Source organism: Drosophila persimilis, unplaced genomic scaffold (genome assembly GCF_003286085.1).
Source record: "Drosophila persimilis strain 14011-0111.01,24,50 unplaced genomic scaffold, DperRS2 tig00000002-arrow-pilon, whole genome shotgun sequence".
NCBI classification, from domain to species: domain Eukaryota; kingdom Metazoa; phylum Arthropoda; class Insecta; order Diptera; family Drosophilidae; genus Drosophila; species Drosophila persimilis.
This window is the reverse complement of record NW_020825289.1, coordinates 12,136,916-12,161,932: the sequence shown is the minus strand read 5'-3', so window position 1 is coordinate 12,161,932 and position 25,017 is coordinate 12,136,916. Positions and strand designations below refer to the sequence as shown.

At 46.2% G+C, this 25,017-nt stretch overlaps 10 protein-coding genes across 10 annotated transcripts in view; 6 read left to right on the top strand and 4 right to left on the bottom strand.

The window, feature by feature from the left end:
• The window catches only part of LOC6602099 (serine-rich adhesin for platelets), a 31,142-nt gene extending 21,207 nt beyond the window's left edge, over nucleotides 1–9,935 (bottom strand). The window contains exon 1 of the mRNA XM_026987016.1: nucleotides 9,212–9,935. The gene's annotated coding sequence lies outside the window, so the exon portion shown is untranslated. The remainder of the gene's footprint in view (nucleotides 1–9,211) is intronic.
• Nucleotides 5,470–6,041, top strand: LOC6602100. The gene is made up of 3 exons (XM_026987017.1): nucleotides 5,470–5,560; nucleotides 5,624–5,884; nucleotides 5,938–6,041. Exons 2-3 carry the CDS (start codon nucleotides 5,653–5,655, stop codon nucleotides 6,015–6,017), a joined length of 312 nt encoding a protein of 103 aa, XP_026842818.1. The 5' UTR covers nucleotides 5,470–5,560; nucleotides 5,624–5,652; the 3' UTR covers nucleotides 6,018–6,041.
• Nucleotides 9,936–10,370: 435 nt separating the features above from the next.
• On the bottom strand, nucleotides 10,371–10,826 carry LOC6602101 (5-hydroxyisourate hydrolase). The gene has a single exon (XM_002027110.2). The coding sequence runs from the start codon at nucleotides 10,809–10,811 to the stop codon at nucleotides 10,470–10,472; it is 342 nt and encodes a 113-aa protein (XP_002027146.1). The 5' UTR covers nucleotides 10,812–10,826; the 3' UTR covers nucleotides 10,371–10,469.
• A 762-nt stretch (nucleotides 10,827–11,588) lies between these two features.
• On the top strand, nucleotides 11,589–13,216 carry LOC6602102 (periodic tryptophan protein 1 homolog). Its single transcript, XM_002027111.2, has one exon. The coding sequence runs from the start codon at nucleotides 11,627–11,629 to the stop codon at nucleotides 13,001–13,003; it is 1,377 nt and encodes a 458-aa protein (XP_002027147.1). The 5' UTR covers nucleotides 11,589–11,626; the 3' UTR covers nucleotides 13,004–13,216.
• Nucleotides 13,177–15,458, bottom strand: LOC6602103 (transcription initiation factor TFIID subunit 5). The gene has a single exon (XM_026986049.1). The coding sequence runs from the start codon at nucleotides 15,417–15,419 to the stop codon at nucleotides 13,305–13,307; it is 2,115 nt and encodes a 704-aa protein (XP_026841850.1). The 5' UTR covers nucleotides 15,420–15,458; the 3' UTR covers nucleotides 13,177–13,304.
• Nucleotides 15,459–16,097: 639 nt separating this feature from the next.
• Nucleotides 16,098–19,181, top strand: LOC6602104 (peroxisome assembly factor 2). The gene is made up of 4 exons (XM_002027113.2): nucleotides 16,098–16,228; nucleotides 16,286–16,792; nucleotides 16,863–17,618; nucleotides 17,682–19,181. Exons 1-4 carry the CDS (start codon nucleotides 16,208–16,210, stop codon nucleotides 19,083–19,085), a joined length of 2,688 nt encoding a protein of 895 aa, XP_002027149.1. The 5' UTR covers nucleotides 16,098–16,207; the 3' UTR covers nucleotides 19,086–19,181.
• Nucleotides 19,182–19,518: 337 nt separating this feature from the next.
• LOC6602072 (peroxisomal (S)-2-hydroxy-acid oxidase GLO5) lies at nucleotides 19,519–20,833 on the top strand. Its single transcript, XM_002027114.2, has 2 exons — nucleotides 19,519–19,992; nucleotides 20,057–20,833. Exons 1-2 carry the CDS (start codon nucleotides 19,589–19,591, stop codon nucleotides 20,751–20,753), a joined length of 1,101 nt encoding a protein of 366 aa, XP_002027150.1. The 5' UTR covers nucleotides 19,519–19,588; the 3' UTR covers nucleotides 20,754–20,833.
• A 179-nt stretch (nucleotides 20,834–21,012) lies between these two features.
• On the top strand, nucleotides 21,013–22,145 carry LOC6602073. The gene is made up of 3 exons (XM_002027115.2): nucleotides 21,013–21,291; nucleotides 21,356–21,906; nucleotides 21,969–22,145. Exons 1-3 carry the CDS (start codon nucleotides 21,052–21,054, stop codon nucleotides 22,063–22,065), a joined length of 888 nt encoding a protein of 295 aa, XP_002027151.1. The 5' UTR covers nucleotides 21,013–21,051; the 3' UTR covers nucleotides 22,066–22,145.
• Nucleotides 22,104–22,937, bottom strand: LOC6602074 (U7 snRNA-associated Sm-like protein LSm11). Its single transcript, XM_002027116.2, has one exon. It carries the CDS (start codon nucleotides 22,904–22,906, stop codon nucleotides 22,118–22,120), a length of 789 nt encoding a protein of 262 aa, XP_002027152.1. The 5' UTR covers nucleotides 22,907–22,937; the 3' UTR covers nucleotides 22,104–22,117.
• Nucleotides 22,938–23,259: 322 nt separating this feature from the next.
• On the top strand, nucleotides 23,260–24,767 carry LOC6602075 (mitochondrial amidoxime-reducing component 1). The gene is made up of 4 exons (XM_002027117.2): nucleotides 23,260–23,327; nucleotides 23,388–24,007; nucleotides 24,218–24,504; nucleotides 24,576–24,767. The coding sequence occupies exons 1-4, from the start codon at nucleotides 23,321–23,323 to the stop codon at nucleotides 24,679–24,681; spliced, it is 1,020 nt and encodes a 339-aa protein (XP_002027153.1). The 5' UTR covers nucleotides 23,260–23,320; the 3' UTR covers nucleotides 24,682–24,767.
• Nucleotides 24,768–25,017: the final 250 nt, after the last annotated feature.

The window sequence follows — 25,017 nt, the reverse complement described above, 5'->3', positions numbered from 1 at the left end:
CCGTGAACCCCATAGACAAAGTCAGACCTCTCTACTCCCCTCCAGCTCCTCATTGGCTAGTGATAAAGACGAAAATTCGACCGTAAATCTTGATTATCCCCGGGCACAGAGCCCCAGCCCCAGCCCCCAGTAAGCCCAGCGCATTACGTAAGTCTGAATACCAAAAAAAAAACAAAACAGACTTCATTTTGTCACGTTCCTGCCAAGCCAAGCCAAGCCAAGCCCGTGGCCCAAAGAATTTTAGCATTTGGCTGGGCTAGCCTCCCATTAACCCCTTGAATTTGCATAACCCACCATATCGCATATCATGCGGCGTATTGAAAGCTTGTGCCCCATTATAAGTGTATGAGGCCATCCAAGGACTGGCTCCTGGCTCCTGGCTCCTGATGGGATGTGTGATGTGCGTGTTCTCAGCTGATTTGCATAGAAATGGGCCGGCAAAAATGTCGATAGGGTCCCCACAGGGAACTGGGGACTCTACTCATGAAAGGGAGACTCGCCTGCAACCAGCCTGTGAGTGGAGGAAAAAGAAATGCACTTGGATAAGGCCTAAGCAAGTGCAATGGAGGGCAAGTATTCCCTGCTCCAGATGGGACTAAAATTGCCATAAAGTACATTTGATCTATATACAGCGAAATCTGTTTCAAAGCACTGAAACTTGTAGATTGTTGTTGTTTTGATGCCATGGAAAACCCATTCGGTACCGGGAAGACCAAGACTCTTATCGTGATGATCCACCGCTGAAGAGGTAAATAAAAGCTGGGCTGGAAAATTAATGTTGATCTGATTTCTACGCACTTCCAGGCATCGAGTGTGCAACAGCAACAGCTGTCCACTGCAGGTGGAGATGTTTATGCAAATGGGGATCGGAAAGGCCCCAGGCCCAGTGGCTTAGAACGGACGGAAAACTTTCACCTGCCCACACACACGATCGTAGGGCCGTAGGGCCGTACGGCCGTAGGGCCCTAGGGAAGATGGGCCTGTGGGCTATCCGAAGATTAATTGCAGGGGGAGAAGAGAAGATCTCTTCGAGAGCACTCACAATGGCTCCAAAACAATGATGGAAAGTAAAAGTTTGTTTTCGGAAATCGAACAATGCGGCGAGCGATGAGTCCATGAATAAATTAACAGACGCGACTCGGAGCTCCGGAGCTCGATCCGAACTTGGATTCTGAACGGGTTTCGGCGGCTCTTGTTATTAATTTTATGCACTCAAATTCGTTTTGTATCTCCCATCTGTATCCATAAAACTTAATTGAATTTCGTATTTCATTTCGGTTCAGTTTGCTTTGTTTTCTCCCAATTTGAGCCAAAAAAAAACCTAGAAACGAGAACGCAAGTGAGTCGAATTCCAGACTGGGGACGATGCCAGGGAATATTCCAAGCATTAGGGAAAGAAATAATCAACGAACACTTCCCCCTTAGCCCCAAACGAAAGGAAAAGCTATGTAAATAATTGTCGTGAATAAGTAGATGATGATTTCATGCGACTCTGTGGAAGGACACCCACGATTGAAGTCTCTCCCCACAATATATCCATTGGAAGCCATTCTATAGATATTTTCGGTATAGATGTCACAGTCAGCACCCGCTAATGAGCTCCGCATCACACACTCCTCGATTGAGTGTGGAAAAGTGTGATTTTCCTTTTTCCAGCTGCTGCTCACTTTCGCACTCTATTTTTGCCAGATTCGTATGTGGGTCAGTTCAGACGCTGGGTTACTGAACTCCCGTCCGGCGGCCAAATGTATTTATGGAGAATTTGTCACATACCCGCACTCGCACTCGCAATGTTGTGGGGGAGACTGTGATAGGCTGTGAGCGGACAGAATTCACTTCAGTGTGGGGTAAGGCGAGACTCCAATGCCAAGACAGGTGGAAAAGTAAAACTGAAAAACTGTGGAAAACCACACGACCACAACATGAGAGCCAGACTCGAACCACTCACAAAAGCCTTCAGCCTTAAGCCTTAAAAATAATAATAATCCGAGTATCTGGGCGAGGAAAGATATCTACAAATACGGCCGTTTATTTGTTTCGTACTTCAAAGTGTCTGGATTCGTTTAATAGGCAGTTCTGGGAGTCCCTCAGCGGAGGCTTTCATCCGAATGGGTCTGGTCTGTGCTGCCTCAAGTGTGCTCCCCAGAAGACTTTCAAGTTTCGTTCCAAAATATCGACAAAGTCATCATCATCGATGGGGGGTGGGGGATGGGCACAAAATTAACATTTTCTACTTCTCCCCCACTCCTCCACTCCGTCTCTCAGTCTCTGTCTGCCTCTTTCTTTCCATCTTGCGCTTGGCTGAGTTTGGGTCCCCTTGCCCCTTCCCTTGCCACTTCAGCGGGGGTCCGTCCGGCACAAATGGCTGAAGAGCTGTTCAATAAAACGGAGAGAGGCAAGATTCCCCATCTCATTTCACTTACTCTACTCGCACGAAACAAGAACTCGTTTCTGTTAATTGTTGCGTTAATTTATATTCTCTGCAGCCGAAAACAAAAAAATATTACGAATCATGTGGCCCCTCACTCACTCTTGCCACACTTAATATGCTCTGATTGTGCTGCAAACACGATCTTGGGGCTGGAACGATCCCATTCGAGAGCCGTTTGTTGAGTACTCAAGAGCTTATCGATGGTTTATCCTTGATCCAGGTACTGGAAAGTAGGCAGAGCGGAGCTCTGGAGGCAACCCAATCGCTAAGACCAGTTAGTCATAGTTTTGCTGGCCGTTAGTCATTCACCTGGACCGCACATACTCATAAAGAGAACAAAGGAGCATCATCGGTGCTCGTCGGGGCCTGGGGCCACGATCCACAGCCGGGACCGAATAACCGATGAGCCATCAAATAGAATATCGCAAGGCCTGCCCAATCGACAATGAAACGAGTCTGAGCCAGCTCACGGTCGATCGGGCCAGAGCCAGTCCAAAGTCAATGGGGCATGAACAAGAGTAGCGGAAGCCCGAGCCGAATCCACAAATTTGTCGGCTCCCGAAGGGTTCCTGCCGCAGGAACCTGTTATGAAATCAATGCCAGAGTGCACTGACCTCGACGGAGGCTCGGAACATTGCCAATTCATTGGCCATTGCGGTGGGTCAGTCATCTAATGTATCCTCCCGTAATCTCAGCTAAAAAATGATCTAAAACTATTGATTGATTCGTTTGGATTTGAAATCCAACCTCTTTCTGGCAACTTTTCGTCGATGGGCAGCTGTTTTTGCATACGCATGGAAAACCCAATCCCAATCAATGAAAAGCCAGTGAAAAATCAGAAAACAGAAGCCGCAAAAAGGGGGGAACACAGAGTGGAACAGAGGGGGGGAACAGAGGGGGAAACGGACTGAAAACACAGCGAATTCCTGAGCCCGAACGCTTGAGCAATTTGCAAGCATGCTGAAAATGAAATTCAATTGCGAAATTAAATTTCATTGGATTTAATTGTTGCAATGATCGGATCGAGCGTCTAATCAGAGCCGCCGGAGCGTGAAATCCGATGAAATTACTTCTGAAATGATTCTCTCTCTCTCTGTCGTTCAATGACGATGGGATCTCATTTCACTCTTGAATGTATTGTTCTATCAAAGGGCGTGGTCCCGTCCGGATGCTGTCCGTGCGCGATAAATGACTGAGGGAACATCCACGAGGTCTTATCGGCTGTGGGTCAATGAATTCTTGCCACACCATTCAAAGGTCGTCTCTCCACTTGACCGTTTCCTGCACGTCCGTAGCTGATAAGGTCGAAAAAGGGAAAGTGAATGAATCTTTTATGAAGAAAGCCACTAAGAGCTTGGTTTTGTTTTGGGGGGATCTTGGAATCCAATTAGTATTTTATCTATTATAATTTATTAAAGAGCTAAGAGGTCATTAGTTGTGGTCTCAAACAGAGAATTCGAAAGTGTTTTGTATGACAAGAAATTTCAGGGAAATTTCCATCCTGAGGATGGATCATCTCCAACTTCCTTCTGTGCATCCGTTTGGCGCTCTAGTATTCACGTAGTACTACGAGTAGATATACACCCATTTGATATCTTTCCGACTGAACATAATGACTTTGTCCCAAATGAAAAAGAAGGCGAGCAAAAAACAGTTGATACTCGCACAAATTATAAAAGAAAAGCATCAGAAAGATTGGCCAACATTAATGGCTAATCGTTTTAACCTTCTGCGGAGTATAAAAAGTGAAATGGCAAGCACTGGGCCTCCATCTGTCACTCCTCCCGGACCCAGAGCCAGAGCCAGGGCCGGAGCCGGACATGATCTTGGCGAAGAAGTTCGCGTTGGGAGTGCAAAAGATTAGAGCGGCCAGTAGAAGGTTTTTCGCTTTTCTTCATTTCTTTGCCCTAATGAAAGTTGGAGAGAGGAGAGTGGAGTGGAGAGAGGAGAGAGGAGAGTGAATGAGAAGACGACAATTTTTCAACATTAACCCAAATAGAAGTAAAGCAGCCGAAACCCAACAAAGCAAAGAGGCAAAAATAGAGGTCAAATGTGGGCCATTGTGTCGATTGAATATTTGATTTTATTCGTCCGAATCCGAGTTCGAAACCTTGTAATTATGCAGAAGAAAGAACGGTTAAAAGAGAAACACTCTCCCACCTCCACTCCCACGAACTCCCCTCCGCTCCCCCTGCAATCATCACTCGAGGGAACCTGTTGATTCCGATGGAAACTTGTAAGTTATGTCTTTGCGAGCAGGTTCTTGCTACATATTTTGTAATTGGACATGCAAAGCACGTGCTCCCCGCTCTCCCCCCACCCCACTGAATGACGTTAATGTGTGTAGAGTGTTATTGCTATTGTTATACCCTTGCAAAGGGCCTTAAGACTTCTTCCATAGGCAGAGGCAGAGACCCATCTATTCTATTTTTTTCAGGAACTTTGGGCAGACATTGAAAGATTCTACGTTCTAGGGTATGCAAAACTTCGGTGCCGGGAGCCTCCCCTTTCCTACCTAGTGTTATTGCACAGACGTCTCGTCATCTGTTTTCTTGGCTAGGTTTCTGTTTCTGTTTGCCACCGTGAAGGTCTTTACAGGCTCGTCATTGTTCTGGTTTAGGCACTAGACGATACTCAGATACACCCATACATACATACGTTGGCTTGTTGGCAGCATAACAATTTGTATGTGTGTCATTGTGGCAATTGATTTGAATCGCGTGCATGCAACCTGATAGACCATCGTGAGTGGTGTGAATATGGAATACTTGATATGTATTTATGTATTTTTGTTTAGCCTTTTATGCCTTGTTACTGTTACGTGGCTTGCGCCGCGAATGGCTAATGAGCTGGCCAAAACGGATCGAAGTACAATAATACTCGTACAATGAACACTTCTGAGGTGGTACCCCTACCTACCACCTAGGCGTACGTCTAAAGGGTCTGAATTTGTCATTAAATGTATATTCAAATCGCTATATCACAGCGTTGCCTGTCTTAAAGATGTTTGTGAGTTTTCCTTTTGGAAAATGGCTCTAAATGCGAAATGCCTGCGAGTGAGTTGCGTAATCATTGCCATCGGCTGGATCATTGGGACCATATTTACCGCCTCGTACCTAGTTCAGGCGGGTAGGTTCGGGCCCCTTCCACACAGTGCGACGGCAGACTGATCAGACCCTCGAATACCCACAGATACGGAGTACCCCATAGTTACTCTTATAATGGCCATCTCTGATTTTGTGACAACGGCTGGCTCGATCATGGGATTAATTGGAGCCATCAAGAACATTCCATTGGCGTTGCTTCTGTGGCTATTGACGATCCTGATCTCCCGGTGCCTGGAACTTATTTTCTTCATGATCTTCCATTTGGAAAGGAAATGGCTGTCCGCGTCGGTCTACATGGCGACCGATAGAGCGCTTTCATTGATACTCTTCGTTTCGGCAATGCTATGTAAGAGAACATTGGGCCTCCAACTCTTGATATTAGCGATAGTTTTGTTGCAGGTGTGACGGCCATATCGATATTTGTCATCTATGAATACTACGGCTATCTACGAAACAAGATTCGGTACAATGACGAATGATATGTGTGAAGTTTTGTGGACTATATGTACATATAATATAAGTATTCCTCTATCCCCACACCCCCACTACTTTTAAAAATAATGGTTTGAATGGAGGAGGGCCGCGACTGCAGAGGAGTCCACACCCCCAGCCTCGTGAGGATGGATGTGTGATCCTGCACCTCATAGATGGACCCATGAGATGCATACATGTACAAATGTATGTACTTTGTATTTCTGGAAGGAACTTTTTCCAAGCCAATTGTGTTTTCTGCGGCGCTTACCACTTTTCCTCTATTAACTCGGCTCAAATAAGCGAAATAAGCTCCCCTTACCCCGGCTCCTGTGTTGTGATTAATGGTTGCGTTACCATTGGGATTTAGTGCGCGACTGACTTCGACTTCGAGTTTGGCTAAGGTGGTGGTCGGTACCCATAGCCAAGCCCAGCCCAGCACAGCCCAGCCTCCCCTCCCCGCCATCCAAGCAACTACCTGTAGCGGCATCTCTCATGCTTTTTCAATTACGTTTTAGTGTTTGAATTTTGCGCCATAGTTTTAAATGCCGAAACCATAAAAGTGAGCATGTGTGCAGAAATAAAACAACAAAATAAAAGACTGTGCAGCTCTCGTTAGCAGCTACAACAACTCGGCCATTATTGTTAGGCGCATGGAGACGAGAAGAGGCCAACTGAAATTTGTTTCAAATTTTCGAAAACTCACTTTGCCATGGCGGAATGTATTAGTCACGCCACCTGCCGCAATCCACCCTGCCCACAGCCCACTGTACTGTTAGTACCAGTACTAGGCAGCCACACTCGAAATACTATACGTATTTGCCAGACCAAAGCCATAGACTATAATTATGCCAAGGGCCAAGATTAATTCAAGGTCGTATGCAGATGTTCTTTGAAAATATAGTAATGGCAGCAATTGAAACGATTTTTAATACGAATTTATAGATAAACAGAACCACTACTACATCGGAATTATCTCATAGTTTTCGTGCAGTTTGGAATAGAGAGAATGGAACGACTGGACTAAAGTCAGTTTCGTGGAATTATAAATATGTCACAGGGCACAGATGGAGAGTAAATACCTATTACTATTACTAAATTACTATTTAAATTGTATCATTTAAAGATTCACATGAAGGAAATCGCCCATTGAACACACATTTCAAGAGACCCCATGGGAAGACGGAAAACACAGGAAAGGAACAAACATCAAGGAGAGTGAAAAAAGAAGGAAGGCAGGAGAGAGGCAAGTGGAGAGACAGCTTCATTCTCCGGGTAATATGAGACATTGCTAAGGGCATAAAAATAATCAAAACCGTCGATGGATAAACGCTGGAGGGCAGGTCAAAAGGGAAGACAGACACATGGCTGTCCTCAGCAAACACTTGAGTCTTGTATCGTTCATCGGGAAGCGGGGCGCTACTTGGAGTGTGGCCCCCCACCCCTCCCAGCTGACTCATTCCCTTGGCCACGAACAGGTTGCTTTGTCACATACTGGCTCACACATACTTGTGCACAAACATTGGGCCTACCTACGCCCAAGTGGAATGAAATGGTCTGAAAATGCTTGCAAATTAACAACAACAAAATACAACAACATGTATGCTTTTGTCGAGGATTCGATTAGGTGATACCCATCATGGGCAACACCCTATAGATTTTAGCTGAAAGGTTTCGACTATTTATGTAAGACTATTGAATATCCACCGCAACGAGGACAGTATCAAATTTCCCCCCGAAGGCTCCACTCTGAAAAGACCATTCGATTGCGGGTAAACATTGTGTATACCCCAGTGGAACCCTAAACGGAACACACGGTATTGATAAAAACAAACCAAGAAACACAAGACGACAAAATATACTTGAGCCCAAGACCAAGCTCTGGCCGGTAGCTCCCGCCCATAGCCGATGCAATCGGCCAGCGAATTCGAACGAAAGGTACTTAAAAAAGTGCATGCGGGTTCATTTCCTGTTTGCTCTTGCCATTTCAGCTAGACAGAGAGGGAGAGGGAGAGCGAGAGAGAGAGAGAGAGAGAGCGAGAGTGGACGGCAGAGAGGCTTCTTGCCATTTTGCGACGTCAGCTGAGCTGAGCAGAGCACCAACCAACCAAGCAAGCTTCTCGAGCCGAAGCCTCAGATGCCCTTGCCCTTGCCCTGGATGATACATACTTATAGTGGTCCTGCATAGATTACATTTTTAGATAATAATAACTCCTTTCAACTGATCGGTCTTCTAGCTCTAATGGATCTGCTTTAAAGGTATACGAAAAGATTGTACCTTCCCTGCGTTGCAAAGCTCTGGCAAAAGTAAAGGCACCCTATCCTCCTCTGCAAGGGTATACCCATGCTCAAGCAGGGACGACTGAGCTGCCCCCAGCTTCGATGACTAAAAGGCTTTGCTGTTCCTCAGTTTCTTCTTGGGCTCTGCTGCTTCTGCGGCCTTTTTTCTGCAGTTTTGACCGCCCGAGCGATTAGCCGCTCTCTAATCTGCCGCCAGATTTTAACGATCGTTGGATATTGGGTTTTTGTGTTGCGTCAATGCAAATTATATCCATTTACGTGTAAGCTAGCATTTTTGACACTTTTCCAGCGTCGCTTCTAACGGTACCATTCAATATATTCATCTTTTTTTAAACTACAGTTATTAATGATTGGTGGTCGGATAGAGCTGCGGGCCTGGAAAGTGTTTATCGTCGAATCGATTATCAATTACATATCTTATTCGGGTTTTTTGGTTTCTTTCATTTTATTGTTTTGGTTTTTTGATTCGATTAATTGACCGCTGGCGGTTTGTCACTTTGATTGCATTTTAATTTTTTTACCTTTCAATTATTAGATAAACGAAATTGTGTCAAATGACCCACTGAAGGTGAGGTAATAAGGTATGTATGTATCTGTTGTGTAGGTAGGTCTTGGATGTTGTAAACAGGGCCCTCAGGCAATTGACAAACTAACGAGAAAATCTCTAAACTGTTCAAGAAGTTCTAACATACTATTGCAAACTACACAATACTTTACGCAATTTGAGACCAATAAACCCCAAATCGAGAGAAACAGATTCTGCCTGTAGTTTTTACAAATTGTATGTATTAAAATTAGAAATTAAATTCGTATTTGATTATAAAACAAAAAATCCCTCAAAAGGCTTAAGATAAAAATAGATCAAAAGATACAAATAATATATGGTATGTTCATGGCTTACCTTTCAGAAATGTTCGTGCGAGATACTCCGGTTCTCGAGCTGCTTTGAATTGGACCGCATTCAAATTGGACCGATTGGGGGGGGGGCACACTACGTTAGAGGCTGAGCTGTTGCTGTTGGCTTGTCTTTTCGTATGTTCGGGACGCGAGACGCGAGCTGAGAGCCCCCGGGTACTTGTTGCTCTTGCTGGACCCCGACCTGGACGAGAGCCAACAGCAGCGACTGCGGCAGGGGCGGCGGTGGGGGCAGGGGCAGCCAGAAAATTGAAACGCGATTAGGGGGAAACCGAACAACAGAAACAGGCGAAAAGGTACACAAAAAAGATGCAGAGCCACAAAACACCAAACGAAAACAATGCCAGAAAAAATCAACATGCACACACTGACACCAAGAATATGTATCTTGAAACTGGTTTAAGATTTGTTGGGGATTTGTTCACTTGGCTGTGGGGCGCGTGTAGGTATAGCGTATCTATCTATCCGTGTTAGCGTGACTGTGCTTGTATGTACTTTCCAATAACAAACTCAGCTTCTTGTTTAACTCTTCAATCTTCAATAACACACGGATATCATTTCCATATATATTCTTCACTCGCTCTGCGCCCTGCGAGAACAAACTGTTGCGCCTCTGTGTGGGGGGCAGGCAGAGCCGATACGCAGATGAACAAAAGGATGCTCGTGCACTAGATACCGCACTTGTCACTACTATTATATATTATAGTATATTTTATAATGTAAACTAAGTGGATATTTGGTATTCAAAAACTACCGGCACTCACAAAAGCCAATCGCTGTTTCAAAAACCGACAGCGGAGCGCGATCCGAAAGATACAACAGCAGTGTGACCACAGAGCCAAACCAATTATTTTTTTATTTTTATTTAGAGACAGTGTGACCGTTTCGAAATAGCTACAACGCTATTATGAGTAGAGACAAAATGAGCTAAAGCGTTTTAGTATTTCAAAAATCGAATCAACGGATTAAATTTTGTAATTTATTAATTTTAAGCAAATCCAAGATATTAACGAGACCTTCATAAGAAACGATCAAGACTTATTAAGTTAAATTGAATGGTCCAATGTTCAATGATTTATTTGCCCCATGAAAAAGATTGTCTAACATTATGTTCTGGACCAGAGCGATTGAAATAAACATTAATTTTATTTAGAGCCACTTTATTTTAATTTCCTTTTTTCTGGTTTATTTTAATAATAATTCACAATGATTTTTGTATTGATTCTACACACTGGCCGCCACATCTATGTACCCCGATATGTGGAGTATCCATAGGGATTAAGTAGCAAAGGAATGTGATAGTTTTGATTTTCACTACAGTCCACAATGATATCTATAGCTGGATACAGGGTTTTTACATTGCGCTCTGCGAAGTAGGATCCCACATGAAACGTTAGCTTGTAGACTCCGCTGGGAAACTCCCCGGCCTCCAAAAGTTGACAACGACCGTCCGCATTGGTTTGGGCTGCTCGGAGGGATCTCCACTCTTGAATCTCATCCAGGACAGAAATAGTTACTCTAACACTTGCGGCAGCCTTTCCTACCGAAGTATCAAGTACGTGGGTGGAAAATTTACGTGCGTCCATTACGACTGAATGCCACGTTTGTACAAAAGTCACTGAGAGGCTGATCTCACGCCAAATACTGCTAAAGATAAAGAATTTCAGTGAACAATAAACAATACCATACACATATTTTATACTAGCAGTTTATCTAAATCTCTGAGTGCATTTTTGCATTAGGTTAGGAAAGATAAAGATATTTATTTTGTAACCATAAACTTTGTAACTACAAGTACCATTTGTTGCTTTGGCAACAACAGAATTCAAAGCCGTCCAATGGAGAGCGGTCCTATTTTTATAGGATTTGCATAGGGTATACTTGTTTACAGTTTTAGTCGGTACATTCGATTTGAGAAGGGAATGGAAGTAACACACAAAAGGAAACGTTTCCGACCCGACAATGTATATGCATATATTCTTTGTCAGCATCAATAGTCAATAAAGATATGTCTCTATGTCCGTCTGCCTCAAAAAAATGTATCTATTATTTAAAAAAAAAGGCGTCAAAGGCTGTCTCTGTTCTTTCCAATGGTGTCCATTAACGGAGAACGATTAACCCATTGTAGACCAAGGGTTTATTTTAATATTACACCGAAAATAATGCAAATTGAATCATTTTAGTTTAAGCGCAGTTCAGGAGATACAAATCGTTGTTTTTTAAAGCTCTGAGGAAAGCTGGAATGGATCTACAAAAAGAATTTACAATCAGCAATTTTTACCGCCATTGACTGTTTAAATAGAGGGGGCTTAAGTGTGCTAAGTTAGTTATCGAACTGATCTGCACGTGTTGTTCGTTTGGTGTGGATTTCAGTTTCAAACAATTTCAATTTTTAATTAAAATGGCTGAGGAAGGACCACCCGAGGCAAGCATTGACTTTGTACCCGCGTTGTGCTTTGTGCCGCGCGGCGTTGCCAAGGATCGACCCGATAAGATTGTGCTGACCCAAGGCGAGTTGGCCAGAATCATCGGCGCCACGCAGCAGGAGCTGGAAGAGGACAGTGATGATGAAGGGGATGAGACGGCAGATGCTGGCGCCGGCATGGACGTGGACGATGACAATGACGATGCCAACAGCGAAAATCGCAATCCCCAGGACGAGTTTGACTTCAATGCGTATGACAACGAGGAGAACGCGACGGTCACAAGTTTGGCCAACATAGTAGATGCCGGTGAGCAGGTGCCCGATGAAGACGAAGACTCTGAAGCTGACGACGAGGTTATCAAGCCCAGCGACAACTTGATTCTCGTGGGTCATGTCCAGGACGACGCCGCCTCCATGGAGGTGTGGGTGTTCAATCAGGAGGAGGAGGCTCTCTACACCCACCACGACTTCTTGTTGCCGAGCTTTCCACTCTGCATCGAGTGGATGAACCACGATGCGGGCAGCGACAAGGCCGGCAACATGTGCGCCATTGGATGCATGGACCCGATCATAACGGTGTGGGACTTGGATATTCAGGACTCCATTGAGCCCACTTTCAAGCTGGGCTCCAAGGGCAGTCGCAAACACCAGAAGGAGCAGTATGGCCACAAAGATGCCGTTCTGGATCTCTCGTGGAACCGTAACTTCGAGCACATCCTGGCCAGTGGCTCAGTCGATCGGACGTTGATTCTCTGGGATATGGATGAGGGACAACCGCACACTACCATCACCGCTTTTGAGGAAAAAGTCCAGTCGCTAGAGTTCCACCCCACAGAGGCTCAGAGCATTCTAACCGGATGTTCTGACGGCTTTGTGCGACTTTTCGATTGCCGCGACGCTGATGCCGTGAACTCGTCCAGCATCCAATGGAAAGTGGACGGCGAGGTGGAGAAGGTTCTCTGGCACCCGACTCAAACCGACTACTTCATCATAGGCACCAACGACGGTAGTCTCCACTATGCCGATAAGCGCACACCCAACCAAATCCTGTGGTCCGTGAAAGCCCACAGCGAGGAAATCTCCGGAGTGTGCTTCAACAGCCAAATGCCCAATCTGCTCACCTCCACCTCCACTGAGGGCACTCTGAAAGTCTGGAACTTCAACGGCACCGAGGCGAAGCACGTCTACGAGCACGAGTTCAACATGGGTCGTCTGCAGTGCATGCGTCAGTGCCCGGAAGATCCCTACACGCTGGCATTCGGTGGGGAGAAGCCTCCTCGGTGTGCAATCTACAACATAAAGAACTCGGTAGCAGTGCGTCGGACATTTGGTATTGAAGATTCAGAGGCGTAGGATTCCTGGCGTATTCATTGAATGTATATGCTGATGTTTTGTATTCACGATTTAAGAACATTTAATAACTATATATGGCTATTATGTAAGGATCCAAAACGTATCAGTCGTTTAACCTTTAGCCTTATCCAAAATAGAGTAGAAATGTACAGAATTGACATTTATTATATATGTATGTAGATCAAATAAATCAGGTTGGTTTTAATTTGATAATCAGACACTTGCTAACTTTATAATATGGTAAAACATCATTTGAATCCTTAAGACTACGTTACGTATATTTAATAAACTAAACTGCGGCCTAACTCTTGAAGAGTCCCACGCACATGAGGAGATTGCGGCGCGTGAAGTGAAGGGTGACAAAGGGGGAGTTCTTGCTGGGAAACGTGCGCAACAGGTAGACGTCCTCATCGTTCTCATCCTGATGGTGCGACACCGTAATGTGATTGCTGATGTAGTCATCGGTGACCTTGTGGAAGTCCCAGAGGGTCAGGTTGTTGTCCAGGCCAGCGGCTGCCAAGAGAGTTCCATCGCGGCTGAAGGTTATCGTCGTTACGGTGCTGGTGTGTCTCAGTAAGGTGGTCACGAGGGAACCATTCGACAAGTCCCAGATTATGATGTTGTTGTCGGTGGAACCAGAGGCTAAATAGCGTCCACAGGTGGAGAAAGCAAGGGCACTGACAGATCCCTTGTGACCCGTCATTAGACGCACCGACTGGCCCGTCAAGTTGTCCCAGAGCCGCACAGTCCGATCACTGGAGCCAGTGGCCACGTAATTTGAATTTGGATGAAACTGGACGCAGTCCACGTCTGATAGGTGGCCAACGAAGACTCTGAGGGCCTGATTGGAGTCTGTCGACCACAAACGAGCCGTTTTGTCGTAAGAGCATGACACAAAGTAATATCCATGCGGGGCAAATCGAACATCCCAGACGGGGTAGACGTGACCGCGGTAGGTCACAACACAGGACCACGTGAGAAGAGACCACAATCGTATGGTGCTGTCTTCGGAGCACGATAGGAGCAGGTTCATTTCGGGCGCAAAGGCACAGCGATAGACAGGCCCTGTGTGACCCAGGAAGTTCCTTGTTGTTTCCCCACTCCGGTCGTCCAGCATGCGTACATTAATATCCGCAGACTCCTTGTCGAGCTCCCTCAGAGCATCGGCTTCCTTGAGGGTGCGCAGCTTGGCGGGCGTCAGGGACCATATCCTGATACTGGAGTCTGCAAATCCGCAGGCCACCATTGTGGAATCCTCTGAGATCTCGGCACAAGTGACGCCTTGTTGGGAGTTAAGTACCGTGTAGAACACTGCGGAGGGAAGCTGGTCTCTGCCGAGGGCCATGCGTTTGCTGGCTTCCCTCAGGGCCTTTAGCTTAAGCAGCTTATCAGAGTCCTTGAGCTCAGGCAAGGGTATCCTATCTATGGAAGGAGCGTTGGGGTCCGACTTGGATTTCTTGGACAGCAGCGGATCCTTTTTGGGCTTTTTCTTCTTCGGGCGATCTGGAGCATCCGGATCATCGTCTTCCTCTTCTGGGGCCGGAGCTGGCGTGGTCAGCGTTTGAAAGTCCACCTCCTTGAGCAGGCCATAGTACACCCTCATCTTGTTGTCTTGCCTCTTGGCCTCTCCGATGTGGGAGCCTGCTGTGGCAACGCATTGCAGCTTGTTTCGAGCCATGCCTTCATATGTATCGAAATGTAAATACTTGGCCACGATATCTGCCACTACCTCCTGCCTGCGGTCCTGGATGTGACGCTTGAACAGCGAATGGGAGTCCCTGGACATCCGAATGACAAACTTATCCATTTCCATAGCAACGACCAGATCGTTATCCAGCAGCTCCTCCGGTTTGGTCAGCAGCAGCAAGTTGAAAAGCCCCTCTATGTAGTAGCCGTCGAGATCGGATTTGTACTTCTCGATGAACGCGCGTGCCTTTTCCTTTTGTCCGATGGCGAGCATCTTGAAATAGATTTGCACCAATATGGGATACAATACCATAGACAGCTCATGCTTATATATGTCCAACGAATCCTCCACGAATGAGCGCAGATCTTCGTAGGCCTGCTCGTGCTGCTGGGCGTCGAAGCTGTCGTCTCCAATGAATTTGGCCAATGCCTCCGCCGCATTGGCCTCAGTCACCGCCGTCTGCTTTGTTTCCACCGGAGCAGGCCGCGGCGGCTCTTTCTCTTTCTCACCCTCGCCCAGCCCCAAAGCAGCGCCGAGTACCTGCTGTACATCTGTTTCGCTGATTGCCGACAGATCCGCAGCGCTCACATTGGCCTCTTGGCAGAGCAGCTCCTCTGTGCTCTTCAGTTGGTATTTTTTTAGAAGTTTCAGGAGACAGAGCAGCTCGCGCTTGTCCTGGGAGCGTTGGATGCCGTTTCCACCATTTGTGTTGCTCATTTCTAGGCTCATTTAAAAAAAAATTAAATTTTTTAAGCTTCTGTACTATTTTGTTTTGCCGAGCCTGCAGAGTTGCCAGACAGCACTCTCAAGCGATAACATCCATATTATCGGTGGTACCTCTTTACGGTGTTTTTAATACTTTTTGGTATTTTTACGGTATATCGGTATATAATGGTATATTTTGTCAATTTCATCGATCTATTAAATTTAATTTTCAATGTTATATAGAAATCCAATAAAAGCAACCCCTCAACAATCCCTTACATTCCATACTCACTTACGTTTTATTACGTTTCATTTGTTTGACCTTTTTCGCTAAATCCTTTTTTAAACAAAATCCAATAAAAGCAATTATTTAAATTAAGCCAATCAAGTAGAAAATTGATTCATCAATCGTATTAAACAGTCTGGGAATGGCTAAATGTTCTATATAGCTGGGAATATTCGACGGAAGATCAAAAACAGGGAATTTGTAACATAGACCTTGAATTCGTCAGTATATTTACGGTATATTTTTTAAATAAGACGGTATATTTGATCGATAAGTCCACTGATTATAAGAGAAAATGAAGAGGCGAGTAATAATAAAAAAGGTAAAAATAAGCGTTAAATGATAATAAATCGTAAAGTACTAAGCGTAATAAGCTTTTTTGGTACGAGAGCCTAACTTGTAATTGCTTATTTTAGTGTATCTGTGTGCTGTCCTTCCTCCAACTCCTTGAACTTTGACTCTCCGATCCACGGTATCTAACCCTTGCACCTGTAGATTGTATTGTGTTTGTCTCTGTTTGGTAAAAATGAATGAAAATGTTAATGCGGTAGGTGTATTATTGAGTAACCAGAAACAGAAATAAAATTTCTCTTGCCACTCGCAGAAAAAGGTCGCCGTCAAGCGCTCGTCCGTTTCCGTGGATCAGCTGGATCCTGGCCAGCCAAGATACAGTTATGCGGGACGCATGCAGGAGCTGATAGAGGGCTACAATTCCGCGGTCCAGTTGTTGGTGCCCAAGTGGCCCTGGTTCTTCTACCCCGGATATCTGACATACGCTGTCTATTGGCGCTATGCCAAATATTACAAGGGCAAGTTTCATTTAACGCCCATACCGAATCGCCTCTACGAACTGCTCATTAAAAATGAGTTGATCAAATCGGAGCACCTGGTATTCGCCAGCCAGGATGTCTACGATAGCTATGCCGAGTCCCCAGATGTTAACTTTGTCAACCTGATTATCCGCGGCGGAAGTGGAACGGCAAAGCAGACAGCAGGCCACAATGCAACGCCTCAAACGGTCATTAAGCAAATGCTGCAAGAGGCTCCACATACTATAGTGGCGCAGATATTGCCCGTAGCCCAGTGTCAAGGTAACCGGATCTATGTCCAGGTACGTTTTGCTTGTTTACCAATAAATTTGAGTACATAATTTAAAGACCCTCACTTTCTTTCTCTGATAGGAAAACTTCTATAGCAATGTTCTGGACCGGTTTCGCATTCGATCCAATTGCTGGATCAAACTGGAACATTTCGCCGATGAACAAACAATACCCGCCATAGCCACCAAGGCTCATGTGTATATGCTAAGCAATCCCCACGAGCTGCCTGCTGAGGTGACGGAGCTGATCCTAAGCAACTACTTTAATACGCCGCGTCTCCTGCATCGCGGCCACACCTATCGCATCGAGGTGAACGCCAAACTGGTGGGCACTGCCGCCTACGCCCATTATTATCTGATATTCGCGTATCTGCGGCACGTCCACTTTCGCTGCATTCATCTTGAGACAAAGGGCAGCGAGTTCGAGCTACAGGCGGTAGTGGCGAAGGGTCTTAGCAATCTAGTGCAAGTTCCGCATGCCCACAACTTCCTGCCACGACAAGTACTGGACAACTTTGCCATCGTTGAGAACTATCCGAGTGGGCTTCGAAAGTCGTACCAGTTGCTGAGATCATCGGTGGACGCGTTTCTGCCCAAAAAGTCGGCCTGCCTGTCTTCCAAGCACATCTTTCCGGTGTTTCTACTGCAGGGTGAGCGGGGATCTGGCAAAACGAAGCTCATAAATGCCGTCGCCCAGGAGCTCGGCATGCACTTATATGGAGCAGACTGCGCCGAGATCGTCTCGCAGGTACCTTCGCACACGGAGATGAAGCTGAAGGCGGTCTTCGCCAAGAGTCAAGTCAGTGAGCCGCTGTTGATCTGTTTCCATAATTTCGAGGTATGTACAACCGTCTCACTAAGAGGGCGAGAGAGACTAATCTAACAATATACTCTTTTACAGATATTTGGAATCGACAACGAAGGCAACGAGGACCTGAGACTGCTGTCGGCCTTCCAAGTCCAGGTTCAAGAGCTGTTCTCTCGCGATCGAAAGCATCCTGTAGTTGTAGTGGCTCTGACCAGCGACAAGCACCTTAAGCCCATGATTCAGAGCCTGTTTCTGGAGATAATCAGCATTGAGATGCCAAGCAAAGAAGAGCGATTTGAGATCCTACGGTGGATGCACGCCCGCGAGACCTTCAACGATTTGATATACAATCAGAAGGCAATCGATCGTTTGCCCCTATTCCCGAGAGAAAATCAATCACAGTTCATGTCGAGGCTGTGTCCTAGTTGGCGAGAGACTGTGGGCGTGCTGCAGGAGGTGGCGGCCAAATCACAGGGATTCCTTCTGGGTGACCTGCAATTGCTCTACGACAGCGCCGTTCGCATGAAGAGCCGACAAAGGCTGGGCAGGAGCTCCCTTGACCTATCCCACTTTTCCAAGAACTTGAGTGACATGCAGAGCTCCTTTGCCGATAGTTTGGGTGCGCCAAAGGTGCCCAAAGTCTATTGGTCGGATATTGGCGGTCTGGCCAAACTGAAGGATGAGATTCAGAGCAGCATTGGGCTGCCCCTAAAGCACGTTCACCTCATGGGCAAGAACCTACGGCGCTCAGGCATTCTGCTGTACGGGCCACCTGGAACGGGCAAGACCTTGGTAGCCAAGGCCGTGGCCACTGAATGCAACCTGAGCTTCCTTTCTGTGCAGGGTCCCGAGCTCCTCAACATGTATGTGGGCCAGAGTGAACAGAATGTGCGCGAGGTCTTTTCCCGTGCTCGGTCGGCGGCCCCTTGTGTGCTCTTCCTCGATGAGCTGGACTCGTTGGCTCCGAATCGAGGTGTGGCGGGTGATTCGGGCGGTGTTATGGACCGCGTTGTGTCGCAGCTTCTGGCTGAGATGGACGGCATGAGTGATGGCGACTCCAGCAAGCCCATTTTTATACTTGCTGCCACCAATCGGCCGGATTTGATTGATCCCGCCCTGCTTCGACCCGGTCGCTTTGATAAACTCTTCTACGTGGGACCCTGCTCTACGGCCGACGACAAAGCAGCCGTGCTGCGAGCTCAAACTCAGCGCTTTGCCCTGGACTCTGGCATCAACATGGATGAGATTGCCGAGCGCCTGAAGAGTGAAATGAGCGGCGCAGACCTATACTCCATCTGTTCGAATGCCTGGCTATCGGCTGTAAGGCGCACCATAGATCGGCACCTGAGTGGGAACCTGTCTGAGAAGGAACTCCTGCCTGAGACCGTAATCGTGGAGTCTGAAGACTTCACAAAGTCGTTCAACAAATTTGTGCCTTCGATAAGCAAAACGGATCTGGAGTACTTCAACAACCTTAAGGCATCCTACAGCGTTTAATGGCCTGCCTATAGATCGTTATCTAGGTGTAGCAATTGGTTGTTCTAGATTTTTAAATTATTTTTGAATAAAACTGTTGATAGTTCTACAAGCCAAGGGGTATTGGCTCTTTCTTCTTCATTCCATGCTCCACTTTGAACCAATTTAAAGTATATAAAAGGTACGTGATAGCATTTAACCTTGGCCTTGCTAAACGAAAGTGGACACAACACCAGTGCCTGATCATCTACTGCAACCCCCCATGTAGAGTCTGGGAAACTACGTCGTCTGATTCGGTCTTGCCTTCGTTTGTGGAGGAGAGGGTCAGGTGTCCGTTATCAGTTGTTCCCTGGCAGACAGCGCGCTTATCGCTATGTGGGTTTATGGACCCATCCGAGGGGAAGCTGTTGATGCCCGTCTTTAATCTGCGGTGGATTCAGTTTGACTCTGGGCGGTGCGTCGAGAAGTGCTAACGAAAATTGTACACCATTTCCATTCACTTGTTACGTAACTTGACTGCGGACATGGCGTTGGTGTGTGTGGAGGACTTTGAGAAGAAGGCAGCAGGGAAGCTGGAAAAAAATGCACTGGACTACTACAGAAGCGGGGCAGGGGAGCAGTTTACACTGGGGCTAAATCGTGAGGCCTTCCGAAGACTACGCCTCCGTCCCCGGTGCCTGAGAGACGTTTCCCGCCTGGACATTAGCTGTCCGATCTTTGGAGAGCAAATGAAATGGCCACTTGGTATTGCACCGACTGCAATGCAGAAAATGGCTCATTCAGATGGCGAAGTGGGCAATGCAAGAGCAGCCGGAAAAGCCGGATCCATATTTATTCTCAGCACCCTCTCGACCACATCGCTGGAGGACTTGGCCGCCGGCGCGCCCGACACCTGCAAATGGTTCCAGTTGTACATCTACAAAGACCGGTAGGCATAGATCCTTTTAAAGCCCTCATATCTGAACAGTCCTGCCTTCTCTTTTTGATTACAGCACAATTACTGAGAAACTGGTACGCCGTGCGGAGAAGGCTAACTTTAAGGCTCTTGTCCTGACCATTGATGCCCCAATCTTCGGACATCGCCGTGCCGATGTTCGCAATAACTTCAGCTTACCATCCCACTTGACTTTGGCCAATTTCCAGGGTGTGAAGGCCACCGGCGTGGCCACTACTTCAATGGGCGCCTCTGGCATCAATGAGTACGTGTCCAGCCAGTTCGATCCCACTATAACCTGGCAGGATATCAAGTGGCTGAAGAGCATTACTCACCTGCCCATCGTCGTAAAGGGTATTTTGACTGCAGAGGACGCTGTGCTCGCCAAAGAGTTTGGCTGCGCCGGGATCATCGTGTCCAATCATGGAGCCCGCCAAATAGACACAGTCCCTGCCTCGATAGAGGCCCTTCCCGAAGTGGCGAAGGCTGTGGGCAATGACCTGCTGGTTATGCTGGATGGGGGCATCATGCAGGGTAATGATATCTTCAAAGCCCTAGCTCTGGGAGCCAAGACTGTCTTTGTCGGTCGCCCTGCCGTCTGGGGTCTAGCGTACAACGGACAGAAGGGTGTTGAGGAAATGTTGGGTGTACTCAGAAAGGACTTCGAGATCACAATGGCATTGATCGGCTGCCAAACACTGAAAGATATTCAATCGTCGATGGTGGTGCATGAGTCGCTATATTCAAAGCTTTGAGAATGGAAACCAAACCTAGAACCTTTAATAAAAAGTCCAGAGAAAATTCGGTTTTAAATAAATCACAACTAGAAAGAAAAGTATATTTACACATTAGAAAGGATTCAAGGACTTCGCAAATAGCTATGTGTACCAGTTAATTCGGTTGAGTTTTTGTTCAAATATATTTACACAACCGATAGCCGATGTATATGAATCGATAAGTAATATTATCGTTGCCTAACCTATCGTTGCACTCTCATCTCTGTAGTGTAAGGAAAATAAAATTAACAAACACAAATTACATTAAAAAAATAACATGCTTGAGGGCTGGTACTGTCGATCCCTTGCCAATCAAGAGGAGGGAGCTGTTAAGGACGAGCCTCATCAGCAGGAGAGCGATGAGGAACAGCCCGCGCGGAACATTGGCCATGCGAACGCCAGGGGAGCACCAGAAAGTTCATCTTCAGCGTCTGCAGGAACGGGGAATAATGCGAGTGCCGTAGATTACAAGGATCGTTACAAGAACTTGAAGCGAAAACTGAAGTTTCTCATTTATGTAAGGGATCGGCGAGAGTTTTTCCCACGGAATATCATTATATTATATTGTTATGTGCCTGCAGGAAAACGAGTACTTTCAGGATTTGCTGCAGACGAATCAGCGGCGCTTACTAAAGGTGTCTCGAGACCGTACTTTCCTTCTTGATCGTTTGCTGCTGTACGAGCACCCCGCCAAGGACTCAAGTGACAGCGAGGCCACAGACAGCTCCGATTCAGAAACTGAACAAGCCACGCCATCCACGTCCACAGCAGCTGGAGGCTCGCAGACACCGAAGGAGACCATTCGAAAAAAGCACAAAGAAAAGGGAGCATCCGTTGCAACTGCAACTCCGCCTCACCTGCCAACGGTTGGTGCCACGCGTGGGCGCAGACGCAAAGTTTTGACTGGAGCACTGTCCTCAAACCACGGACATCAGGCAGCCGGGAAACGGCAGCTGACGGCCACAGTACCTCCTTCTCAACAGCCGCTACTTTCAGCTGTCTCCCTAAGCACAGCTGAAATCACGCGTCAGTTGCAAGAGCGACGTCCGACGCCAATAGAACTTATGAGCCCAGAGTGTACTTCGGCCACTGTTCCCACAACAATGCTCAGCGATGAAAGCCCATCTAAATGGTAAATCTTGAACGATATTTTATTTGTTTCTATGAACTATTTTACTTTTATGCCTTTGCTAGCTATCCCAATGAAAGCTTGCACCATCTGATGGAGGACGACTCACATTCACAAGAGGTAGCCGCTGAAGAGTGCGTTGCAATGGAGTACACCACTTAATCTAAAAATACACATAGATAGCTATTGATCATTTCTACTAGTTGTCTTCATCTTAATCAATTAAACTTATTAGTACCACATTTTCCCCTCGTATTAAAACCTGTGGCAGGTCCCGTTTAACCTGCACATTCTTTCGATTCAAGCTCTTCACCTCTACTGTGGGTAGAACTATTCCTAAATCCCTAAGTCGAGCACTGCAATCAACAGGCGCTCCACAAAGTTTCTGCTCTCCAAAATTGTATTTTCGCCGCTTCCATGTCTCTGTGGCATTCCTCAAGAGGAGATTCCACTGTTTATCGTAGGCCACCAATTCGCCTTCGACCCTGCCACCTATCTCTCGCTCTTTGCGGATTACCACCCGCACGCGGATCTTTGAATTGTTCTCTAGAGCTGGTGCGACTATGCATTTCTTCAACAGTTCCAGGGGGCCCACCGTCGTCTCCATGTATGTAAAAATATTCCGCTGATGTTTCTTGTTTACAGTGCTGACCATTGGCATTTGATGGGGCTCAAAACGACGCTGGGGAGCTTCTTCCAGCACCATCACAGTCTTGGAAGTGCAAGGCAAAGAAGACTTTTGGTCTGCTTGGCCAGGTCCCGCCGACGTTCCAGATTTCTGTCTCTTGTTCAGTTGCCATACTCCAAACTTTTTAAGAGCACTCTCGAAAGCGGCTAGGTTTTGATACAGCACTTTCGGAGGTACATCTGTTATTTTATAATTTGGCTCATAGAGCGCTCGCAGTGGGTTAAAGTGTTCACTGCCTACATCCAACTCAGGATCTGGGGCTGCTGACGCTTCACGTGTTTCCGTATGCGGCTCCATAGCTTCGTTGTCATTCATTTCTTCTCTTTTTTTCTTTGTTTTGTTCTCTCTCCTTTTACAAATCAAATCAAAACAATTCTGCGTGCCGGCTTGATGAGCGACTACTCTTATCGATAGACCTGACAGGGATGGGATGCAAAAATGTATAGGGCCCGGAGCAGCAGATTAATTAAAAAAAAGCCCGGACCTGTTTATATCAAAGAAAGGACTTAAAGGCATTTTAAAATCTACTCAAATTCTGTATAAAATTTACTGGGTTGGAGTTAAGCATGCATTGCCCACGATTTCTCCAGCCATCGGCATGATCTACACAAAAGAAGCTTTCGTCATCATCCTCTCGGTATGGTATAGGGTCGGGGGTCGATCTAATCAGTCGAGCTTTAGGCGCAGAGAAATCAACAAGTGTGATAACTAAAAGAAATTACAAAGAGGATGGCATGTAAGTGAAAATTTTGGTGAGTCACCAGTTAATCTAGAAATTAGACTTGTTTCCCTGTAGACAGCAGCTCCAGCTTGGACATCAGTCCGAAGACGCTTATCGGAGTAGGCGTTGGCTTGGCAGTGGCGGGAGGAGCGAGCTATTTTCTCTACCACCGCTATTTACAATACCGAGATGCTATGCCCCAGAAGTGGAGGCGTGTGGGAACGCTGCAGCGGATCAACTTATTTCCGATCAAGTCATGTGCTCCACTTGACTCGACACCGGGCCGCGAGTACGATTGCGATGTACTTGGTATGTCAATCGATGGAATACGCGATCGCACATTAATGCTACTCGATGAAAATAACACTATGGTGACGGCAAGAGGTTATCCCCATATGAAGTTAATAAAGCCATGGCAAGTCTCGGACAATGGTCTCATAATTACCGCACCAGAAATGCCCGAGTTGGAACTTGATTTCAAGAACTTGGAGAGTCCTGGCCAGGATTTGCGTACATCCATTTCGGGTGCCCCCGTGGATGCTAAGCTTTGTGGCGACCGGTTTAACAAGTGGTTCTCTCAGTTCATCTTGGAGAAGAACACCGGATTAAGGCTAGTGCACTATCCGTACCCAAAGCCGGTGAAGATAATTTGTGACGACTTGAAGAACATGCCCTTCATGAGGCAAGAGGATTCGGTAGGTACCAACTTAAAGTGTAGATGTAAGATCCTGCTCATTGTGATGTCTTCAGTTGTATCCTCAAATTGCCTAAAGTGTAAGTGAACAAATAACTCGGCACCATTGTGCGGCACCATTGTGCTCTTCCATTTTAAAGAATTCATAAATCTTTTTTCATAGCAATATGTAATAATATTCATATTTTTCTGTCAAAAATTATCCGAACAGGGAACCTTTAATGATGGGACGAGCTACATGCTCATGAATCTGTCGTCGGTCGACGACCTTAACACTCGACTAAAGAATCCAGTGGAACCGCTGCAATTTCGAGGTGGCTTCGAAATAAAATGCGACGAGCACGAGCCCTATGCGGAGGACAATTGGCAATGGGTTCGCATTGGTGATGAGGCCGTTTTTCGTCAAGTAGCTCCGCGCACACTGTGCATTGTACCGAATGTTAATGACAATACAGGAAAGCGGGACGTCGAGGGCGAACCGTTGAAGACTTTGAAAAGGTTATATACTTACCTTTACCCTCTACATAGTTGCATGAAATAACTTATACTCACTCTATTTCTTTAATCAGCTATCGCACGTTCAACCATAGCTCCCCACTTCTGGGCATACATTTGGGTCTCCGGCAGCCAGGCAAAGTTAAGGCCAATGATGTTGTGTATGTTGGGGAAAAGTAAATCAATCTATAATTTGTATGTAAATAATGAAGTTTGATTTAAATGAAAATTGAATTTATATAAAAACGGACTTATAACAAAAGAAATAGTTGGAATTATTCTGATTTTATGCGGAGGTGCGCCCATTGAGATTGATTTAGAGAATCATACAGTGTGTGAGATATGGATGATCATCAAGACAGACGTGCTAATCACGAATACTTCATTATACGCGAATGTTATATACCCGGTACTCTTCCGAATCTTCCATTACACTTATCGATAGCCCGCACAGGGATGGATGCACAATCATATTGCGGGCTTTTAATTAATAAAATAAAAGGATGTTAATTGATT

Excerpts from the sequence above, each read along its gene's own strand:
- LOC6602100 (XM_026987017.1), top strand. The coding sequence starts at position 5,653 with ATGGCCATCTCTGATTTTGTGACAACGGCTGGCTCGATCATGGGATTA. Across the intron at positions 5,885-5,937 it reads CTTCGTTTCGGCAATGCTAT|GTGTGACGGCCATATCGATA; the intron begins GTAAGAGAACAT and ends GTTTTGTTGCAG.
- LOC6602101 (XM_002027110.2), bottom strand. The coding sequence starts at position 10,811 with ATGGACGCACGTAAATTTTCCACCCACGTACTTGATACTTCGGTAGGA.
- LOC6602102 (XM_002027111.2), top strand. The coding sequence starts at position 11,627 with ATGGCTGAGGAAGGACCACCCGAGGCAAGCATTGACTTTGTACCCGCG.
- LOC6602103 (XM_026986049.1), bottom strand. The coding sequence starts at position 15,419 with ATGAGCCTAGAAATGAGCAACACAAATGGTGGAAACGGCATCCAACGC.
- LOC6602104 (XM_002027113.2), top strand. The coding sequence starts at position 16,208 with ATGAATGAAAATGTTAATGCG. Across the intron at positions 16,793-16,862 it reads GTAACCGGATCTATGTCCAG|GAAAACTTCTATAGCAATGT; the intron begins GTACGTTTTGCT and ends TTTCTCTGATAG. Across the intron at positions 17,619-17,681 it reads TCTGTTTCCATAATTTCGAG|ATATTTGGAATCGACAACGA; the intron begins GTATGTACAACC and ends ACTCTTTTACAG.
- LOC6602072 (XM_002027114.2), top strand. The coding sequence starts at position 19,589 with ATGGCGTTGGTGTGTGTGGAGGACTTTGAGAAGAAGGCAGCAGGGAAG. Across the intron at positions 19,993-20,056 it reads TTGTACATCTACAAAGACCG|CACAATTACTGAGAAACTGG; the intron begins GTAGGCATAGAT and ends TTTTGATTACAG.
- LOC6602073 (XM_002027115.2), top strand. The coding sequence starts at position 21,052 with ATGCTTGAGGGCTGGTACTGTCGATCCCTTGCCAATCAAGAGGAGGGA. Across the intron at positions 21,292-21,355 it reads AACTGAAGTTTCTCATTTAT|GAAAACGAGTACTTTCAGGA; the intron begins GTAAGGGATCGG and ends ATGTGCCTGCAG. Across the intron at positions 21,907-21,968 it reads GATGAAAGCCCATCTAAATG|CTATCCCAATGAAAGCTTGC; the intron begins GTAAATCTTGAA and ends TGCCTTTGCTAG.
- LOC6602074 (XM_002027116.2), bottom strand. The coding sequence starts at position 22,906 with ATGAATGACAACGAAGCTATGGAGCCGCATACGGAAACACGTGAAGCG.
- LOC6602075 (XM_002027117.2), top strand. Across the intron at positions 24,008-24,217 it reads TCATGAGGCAAGAGGATTCG|GGAACCTTTAATGATGGGAC; the intron begins GTAGGTACCAAC and ends TTATCCGAACAG. Across the intron at positions 24,505-24,575 it reads CCGTTGAAGACTTTGAAAAG|CTATCGCACGTTCAACCATA; the intron begins GTTATATACTTA and ends TTCTTTAATCAG.